Genomic DNA, 9,179 nt, shown 5'->3' with positions numbered 1-9,179 from the left:
TTAAATGACCACACAAAGCTAGCTTTGTTGTAAGGTGTCATGGTATTCAACTACGCTACGAATGTTTTTGGAATGATGTATGTTAACCTCTACCGACAGAATATGACGCATATAACTCATCCTCAACAAATCAAGACCCCTAGTATCACCCTTTCGCAAGCCAAAATCCCACTCATGAACTGATTGGCCCAAAAAGGCCTCCATGTGCCGCATTGCAAAGACTCCGCAATCCATATTGTTATGCACATCGCGCCAACACATCTACATCCTTCTAGGGATATTCCAACGTATAGCAGCCCCATACTGAATATCCACCGCATCATCCAGGAATACCGATAACAAATCTTTCTGTCAAATGGCAAAGAGCATTACAGATTATTGCCAATCAAATGAGCCCCATAATAAGCAAACACTGAGATTAAATAAAACAATTGTGACAAATGTGAAACTACTACTTACACTAAGAGAGAATTGTGTGTGCCATACAGTCCACTCAAAATGATAACCAACCTGTCATGTAATAGTGCAACTAACACAAATGTTGAGCATTCATTTTTATACAGTAAACTGAAAAAGAAAATGGTGTGCCATTGGGCAGATCTCTGTGTGCCATACTAATGTTCAAAACTAAAAGTATGAACACAGGACTACTAAAATAAAAACAAAACGCGAATGGGAAATATAATAAACACATACCGAAACCTCAGGAGTGGCACCATACTTTTCCTCCACCGCGCGTACTCCATGTCGAAGACCGCCGCATCTGAAATCCACAAAACGTAACATAACGACACAATAAATAAGAATATTATTCTGGCCGTGTTAGGAACGATCTCGGTTAGCACTTCTCGCTGCCGCGAGAGTAGTTCAGATTCTCCGCAAAAAACAAGGGATTATGATAGGAACACGGCAGCCTATGAGTAGCAGAAGAGTAATTTTCGATGAATAGCACCGGAGTGTTACTGGAAGCTTGATATGAAGAGGAAAACAGTGCGTACATGAGAGAATTCTTGGAGAAGAAGAAGGAAAATAGGAGAGAAACAGTGCGTATAGGAGAGAATTCTCGGAGAAGAAGAAGGAAAATAGGAGAGAAACGCGGAAGAGATAGATATTGCTCAACTATAAAGACCAAAACATCCTTAGTTTTATAAAAATACAACAATTTTAAACTTAAAAATCCAACAAATTAACTTTAAATTTAATCCATTGATCATATTAAATAAATGGCTAAGATGAGTTCTTATGTTCCTACCTAAAGATGAGTTCCCATATGATTGTTAATCTATATATATATATATATATATATATATATATATATATATATATATATATATATATATATATATAGAATTACATTCATGTAAAAACATGACTTAAAATACAAACGTGTGGACATTTTTGGATCGTTGGATTTTGGGTATCTAAGGTTGTGATTAGTTTTTATGATTTTGTGTGCTGCCCGCCTGTGTGCACTGTAGTTCATGGACATGTGTACGCCAGCCCAAATATTGTGGATTCACACATGCATACTATATTGGATGTGTGCATTGTCGTCCACGGATGTGTACACACCCGCATTTAGGTGTGTGTACACCCATATTTAAGTGTGTGCACACCCGCATTTAGTTGTGTGCACGGTATATGTCCACATGTTTGTATTTTAAGGGTGTTTGCATGTGATTGCAACCCTATATAGATTAACAATCATATGGGAACTCATATATATATATATATATATATATATATATATATATATATATATATATATATATATATATATATATATATATATATATATATATATATATATATATATACCAGTAGGACCTATCCTTAGGTGAGGACGTGAGTACTAATCTGATCCTTTCATTTAATTAAGCCAACGACTGTGATTTATTTAATTATATGCAATGAATTTAATTTTCCGCACTCATTTTGCTGTGCATGCATTCTCAGTTTTTTGTGCATTCTGTGTTAGTTTGTTGTGCATTTATAGTGTGATTGTTGTGCATCCATCCCACTTTCTTGGGCAGCGCATTTTTGTTTTGTCGTAGCCTTTAGATCACTCAAAATGGATGATCTGCATTAGTCCATACATACATACATACATATATATATATATATATATATATATATATATATATATATATATAGAAAAACGTTCATATGTGGTCATGTTATTAGGTGTGGTTGTGTGGTCGTATCTGTGTCGTTGAATAAGTTTAATCTAACGATAGTGGTAATTATGAGGATTTTCGCGCGTTTTGGTAAGTAGGGGTGTTATGGTAATTACAGTGGCCATTTATAGCTGGTGGGTTCCAGAATACACCAACAGTGTTGACAACATGCACCAATAGTGTAATAAAACACACCATACACTAGTACAGAAACAGTCATTCGCGTCCAAAGTAAAACCTCATTCGCGTTCAAAGTAGCTGGGACGCAGATGTCGGGGACGCGAATTGTATACAATTCGCGTCCAAAGCTACTTTGGACGCGAAAAATGATTAATCGCGTCCAAAGTTGAAGAAATTTGGACGCGATTTATCCGATCTGACTGTTGACTACTGACTTTTTGCGTCCAAAGTTGGTCAACTTTGGATGCGAAAAGTCAGTAAATCGCGTCCAAAGTTCTTCGACTTTGGACGCGATTTATCATTTTGTTTTAATAAAATGATAATTCGCGTCCAAAGTTGAAGAACTTTGGACGCGAATTATTGTTTTTTTTTTAATTTATTAATAAATCCAGTTTTTTTCCTGTACAAAAAATTATATTTTTCATCCTGTACATGCAGTCACAACCACTACCACTTTCAAAACTTTCAACTAAAGTTCAATACATCATCAATTCGCCAACACTTTAACACTAAATAATTAAACTACACTACTTCAACACATGTGTAATAAGCTAGATAAGTACACTACTTCAACTAAGTTCAATACATCATCAATACGCCAACACTTTAACACTAAATAATTAAACTACACTACTTCAACACATATGTAATAAGCTAGATAAGTACACTACTTCAACACATATGTAATAAGCTAGATAAGTACCAACAATACATCATTACAATTCAACTAACTTATATAATTAAATCACACTTCAAAAATTTATATACATTCTTGAGTAAAATATTTAGCCCAAATCTCACGAACCTCATCAATTTGCGCTTCTGAATAAGGCTTTCTATTAAAGAATAATTCCTACAAAAATTTAAAATAATCAAATAATTAGTTTTAACATTACTAAAGTGTAATTTAAAACTATTTACTTTTAATAAATTTTACATACCATATCCAAATCATTAGAATCCCAACATTGAGTGCATATTTCATACATAAATCTCATCACATAATACCCGCACTCCACACCACCCGGTTGTTGAGGACACTAGAAAATATGTATATATATTAATATGTTAAACAATAAAAATATTAATATGAAATATGAAAGATATATATACCTCAATGTGAACCCAATCAACGTTATTTTTAGATCTTCTCCCTCCTAAAGTTTCAACCGATCAAAATGCCCTATAATATACAATCATAAATAATTTATAAACAATAATGGTTAATAATAATTCTCAAAATATAATATATATATATATATATATATATATATATATGTGTGTGTGTGTGTGTGTGTGTGTGTGTGTGTGTGTGTGTGTGTGTGTGTGTGTGTGTGTGTGTGTGTGTGTGTGTGTGTGTGTGTGTGTGTGTGTGTACTTACACATTCAATGTGGCCTTAATCTCAAACTCGCGATCACTTGATGCAATGGAGTCTAATACATAGACTTTTCTTAATGGAACAGAAATAACTAGAAGCATCCAATGATTTCTAAGGCATTTAAATGAATATGTTAAGTGTTATTCACAAATAATGCAATTAAGTTAAACAAATAATTAAAAATATAAATATAGTTTTCTTACTTTTCATGGTATGGAGCTAAAATGAAGTGTCGATTCGTCTGTTCAACCATGGCATTCACAAGATATTTTGAGACCTTATCAATATCCGCAAGTACAGAGTCAGCACAAATAGTCCTTGGGCAGAGGAATCCAATTGTATGAACTCCAATTTTAGAGCACATCCGACTAAGACATCTACAACATATATATAGATAATTAATAAAAATGAACGACTAAAGACAAGTTTTTAAATATAAAAACATTATAAAAAATACTTACATTATAAATATTTGTAATATGGTCACATCAAGTCATCGCATCGTCAACAAGTCTTTAATATCTTGAAACAACACGTGAATGAAATCCACATCTTGATGATGGAAGATTGCCTCATCTAGATCCACGTTAATGTAATCTAAATCGAAAGGCAGGTTCTTAATAAGTCTGACCAATTTCTTAGATTCATCTCCCAATTGCTGCAGTGTATCATCATCAACAAGAAGTGGTCGTAATTGGACAGCAGATTGATCACCACTTTCAAAATTCATCATTCGGGTTTGTTTTGGATTTTCCTATGAATCAAAAGTAAAGACATAATAACAAGTAGATCGAATATCAAATATTCAAAATATTAAAGATATTCAATATTACCTTAACTTTGTTGACTTGATCAATAGAATGACAACTGCTCCGAGTTGGTGTGCCAACTTTTGGACTTGCTTGTACATTCTTCATCAAATATTCCAGTTGGGATTGCATCAAATTAAACTTGGGCTGCATATCTTTCATTGTTTCTTTTCTAATCTTTTCAGCCACTTTGTCATATATTCTCTTCTCTATGATCTTCTCCATATCACTAACTGAAACAAGCCCAGCTGAATTTCCACGACTTATGCTCTCCGGTTTACCAAACACATCCCGAATATTGGAGTACACTCCAACACCTCTCACATAGCCACTGTACTCATTGGTGCCAAGAACTGTTGTCAATACATCATTTTGCCTTTTTGGTTGGAATGAGCCTTGACTTATCTCTTCACACTTCTCAACCTATATTTCAACACAAAAAAAAAAAGATTTAAAATTTACATGTTAGCTAGTAATCTCGTCAATAATATATATATTTAAAGTATTTGTATTACTTACAATTTTATCCAAACACTCCCTTCGTTTTTTCATTGGGAATGTAATAACTTCCATCTTCAGATTTTTTAGATCGCGCTCGAACCCAATCCAAACTACGATCAGTAGATGATATGTTCGAGGTAATAGCCGCACAAGAAGATTGTGAAGACAATGGGTCGCATATCAACCACTCAGACTGCTTTCCAACATAGCCCGTAGACCCTAAATAGTGAGGATGCACATTTCGCGCTTGCAACTCCCTATACTTTTGACTGTTGGCCTGCTCACACAAAAGTTATTATTTAATAATATGTTAATAATAACCATGTTACATGATTATTAAGGAAGTAAATTATGTACTGTACCTTGGCAGCTTCAGTTTCATGCGTGGTTACAAATTGCACCCATTTTTTTTCATCCATGAACTTATACAACTCACAGGGAGAGCTATATTTTTCGTTCGGTTTGTTGATGAAGTCACGGTCCAATCTTGTTTTGAAATCTTTCCAACGTAGCCTTGCATGGACCAAAATATGACTTCTTCTCGACTCAGGGAGATTAAACTCTTTCTGAAAAACAACAATAAAATAACAATTAATTAGGCCTTTATTGACATTAACATATATAAACTAATGAACTCAAAACTAAAATGAAATAATGATCAATATATAAATTAAATTATTGACTATTACCTTAAGTTCATCCCAGACTGCATCTTTAACCGCAGTTGGAACAAGACGCCAGTGTGGAATGTTTATGTCTATGTGAATACGAACCATAAGGCCAAGGTAATTTGAGTACTTCCTTGCATTTGGCCCAAGAGGCCTATTCTTCTCATCAAACTCAATTGCCTTAGACTCATCCTCTGGTCTCTTCTTTGTCATTTTACTGCAAGTTGTAGCTCCTCTTGCTTTACGCACTTTGCTCTCTGTTACCTTTGAAGATTCCTCCACCATCGGATCTGTGTGATCGTCAGCCATGTATATATATATATATATATACCTGCACGTGCATAAGATAAATATGTTATAAAGAACATCTTATAAAATATAACCATGTTAAAAAATAATAATAAGATTACATTATAGAAATTATACTGTCGGATGGTCAATCCACAACCCTTCTTCATGATCAGTACGCATGTAATTAGTATCAATGTTATCTTCACATAAAGTCACATGTTGAATACCAATAGAAAATGGTGGGGTTTCATCAAATTGGTCATATTCCTCTTCATCAACAACATCACCAACACCAACAATACTTCTTTTGCCTTGTAAGACAATTGACCACTTACTATCAATAGGATCAGAAACATAGAAGACTTGTTTAGCTTGAGATGCAAGTATAAACGGTTCATCATGATATCCTAGCCGACCAAAATCAACTAAGGTAAAACCCAAATCATCTACACGGACACCCCGCCTGTTATCAACCCAAGAACATCGGAATAGAGGAATCCTAAACACCTTATAATCAAGTTCCCAGATTTCATCAATGACTCCATAGTATGACATAGTAGCATCTACCGGGTTAGTATCTTTAGCACTAGAATACTCTCTTGATTGTGCTACTAATGTCACTCCACTATTTTGCACTATACTTTTTTGATCTTGACATTTTGTGTAAAACGTATACCCATTAATATCATATCCCTCATAAGTGCTCACAACAAATCTAGGGCCATACGATAACCATCTAATGGTTTCAGTGATATTATTTGGCACTTGAGATAACTCTTGCATCACTGTATCTTTGAACCATGTGATAAATGTAGAATTGTGTTCTTTTGTCACCCACATTTCACCTTTAGAAGGATTTTGTTGCCTTATAATAGACAAGTGTTGTTCCAAATATGGATGAACCTTAGAAAGCTGCTGCAGTACGAGATGATGTGCTTGATTTCGGATTATTTGACTTGGGACATGTGTTTTAAACCCAATGGTACCTTTTCCTGTGAGTCTTCCCTCATGACGTGATTTAGAAACACCAATGGACTGAACATTAGCCAAATAATCAGTACAGAAATCAATCACTTCTTCAGCACCATAAGCTTCAATTATACTCCCCTCTGGCCAATATCGATTTCTCACATATCCTTTCAAAATTCACATGTATCTCTCAAATGGATACATATACCTCAAGAATACAGGACCACACATTTTAATTTCCCACACCAAGTGAACTGTTAAATGCACCATAACATCAAAAAATGATGGAGGGAAATACATTTCAAACTGGCATAAAGTTACTACCACATCAGCTTGCAAAGAATCCAACACCTCAGGATCAACAACTTTACTACTAATGACATTGAAAAAGTAGCAAAGCTTTGTAATTGCTTGTCTAACATGGTTAGGTAATATGCCTCTAATAGCAATAGGTAACATATGTTGCATTAGCACATGGCAATCATGTGATTTCATACCAACCAATTTAAGGTCCTTCATTGAAACAAGCTTTTTAATGTTAGATGAATAGCCAGAAGGAACCTTGACACCATTTAGACAGCTACAAAAACTTGTTTTTTCCTTTTTAGACAGAGTATAACAAGCTGGAGGTAAGTATGCCCTCTTTCCAGATTCTTGTGCTGCTAATTGAGTCCTTATCCCCAATTCTACCATATCTTTTCTAGCTTTAATACCATCTTTCGTCTTACCTTGAATATTCAACAATGTCCCGATAATGCTATCACAAATATTTTTCTCCACATGCATTACATCAAGACAATGTCGAACAGATAAGTGCTCCCAATATGGTAAATCTCATAATATAGACCTCTTTTTCCAAATACCCTTTTGACTTGTTTTTGAAGTTTTTCCCCACACATTATCAATGTTTTTCACTCGATCATAAACAACATCCCCTGATAATGGTAAGCGAGCAACTCCAGTCTCAGATTTTCCATTGAAAGCTTTTTTCCTCTTTCGATAAGGATGGTCAATAGGTAAAAAGGTTCGATGACTCATGAACACATTTTTCCTACTGTTGTTCAACCAAAGATCAACTGTTTCATCTTCACAAACAGGGCATGCCTTAGCCCCTTTAGTAGTATACCCTGACAAGTTACCATATGCTGGGAAGTCATTAATTGTGCAGAACAGCATGGCTCGTAAACAGGGCATGCCTTAGCCCCTTTAGTAGTATACCCTGACAAGTTACCATTCGCTGGAGGACCTTTCTTCTGCTCACATACATCATCGAGCCCTTTTCGTTTATAACGTGATGCTCCACACTTTGGACACACATGCAAGTCTTTGTTTTGATTCCAATACAAAATACAGTCGTTTGGACATGCATGGATCCTTTCAATCTCCATACTCAACGGACATAACATTTTCTTTGCCTCATAAGTTGAACAAGGAAGTTCATTCTCATTTGGAAGCATGCCCTTTAAAAGCTCTAATAGCTCCGTGAAACTCTTATCACTCCACCTATGTTTTGCTTTTACGGTATACAATTTAAGCACTGCTGATAACTTTGTAAATTTACTACATCCAGAAAACAAAGGTTTTCCAGAACTCTCAAAAAAAACTTTCAAACTCTTGAGGCATTTCATTCAAATCCCCTTGCATATCCCGCATCAATTCATCTAGCCGATCATTGTCTCCATCATTTCTAACATTATCTTCATTACTTTGATCTTTCTCTACATTTTTTCTACATTCTCTTTGATTTGTACTGTTACTAGTAAGGACAGTTTCACCATGCCATATCCACCGGTCATATCCTATCTTAAAACCACGACGTATCAAATGTTCCTTAATTTGTTCAGAACTACGAAACTTTTTTAGATTTCTACAATCATAACAAGGACACACTATATAATTTTCACCAATTTTACTTGCATATTCCTCGGCAATTTTAACAAACTCTTGAACCCCATGAACATATTCAAGTGTATTGCATTTTTTATACATCCAACTCCGATCCATATCTCCTATATATTGTCACACAACATTTAAGAAATGATAAATGAGTTAGTTTCTTAAGTTATAACTTAAAGGTTCAAATTAAAGCTTTAACTAATTTGTCAACAATGCCTAACATATACAATAATACACAACAAATTTGTCAACAATACCTAACATATACAATAATACACAACGAATTTGTCAACAATGCCTAACATATAC

General features: G+C 34.6%; 1 protein-coding gene across 1 annotated transcript; it reads right to left on the bottom strand.

Moving 5' to 3' along the window:
- Positions 1–773, bottom strand: LOC109176338. Its single transcript, XM_019325778.1, has 3 exons — positions 697–773; positions 460–510; positions 1–348 (listed from the first exon to the last, which is right to left on the bottom strand). The coding sequence occupies exons 1-3, from the start codon at positions 744–746 to the stop codon at positions 123–125; spliced, it is 327 nt and encodes a 108-aa protein (XP_019181323.1). The 5' UTR covers positions 747–773; the 3' UTR covers positions 1–122.
- Between the last annotated feature and the right edge of the window lie 8,406 nt (positions 774–9,179).

This window comes from Ipomoea nil, unplaced genomic scaffold (genome assembly GCF_001879475.1).
Source record: "Ipomoea nil cultivar Tokyo-kokei standard unplaced genomic scaffold, Asagao_1.1 scaffold0706, whole genome shotgun sequence".
NCBI classification, from domain to species: Eukaryota; Viridiplantae; Streptophyta; class Magnoliopsida; order Solanales; family Convolvulaceae; genus Ipomoea; species Ipomoea nil.
This window is presented reverse-complemented; position numbering and strand designations above follow the sequence as displayed.

Excerpts from the sequence above, each read along its gene's own strand:
- LOC109176338 (XM_019325778.1), bottom strand. The coding sequence starts at position 746 with ATGGAGTACGCGCGGTGGAGGAAAAGTATGGTGCCACTCCTGAGGTTT. Across the intron at positions 511-696 it reads GTGCCACTCCTGAGGTTTCG|GTTGGTTATCATTTTGAGTG; the intron begins GTATGTGTTTAT and ends ATTACATGACAG. Across the intron at positions 349-459 it reads ACACACAATTCTCTCTTAGT|AAAGATTTGTTATCGGTATT; the intron begins GTAAGTAGTAGT and ends GCCATTTGACAG.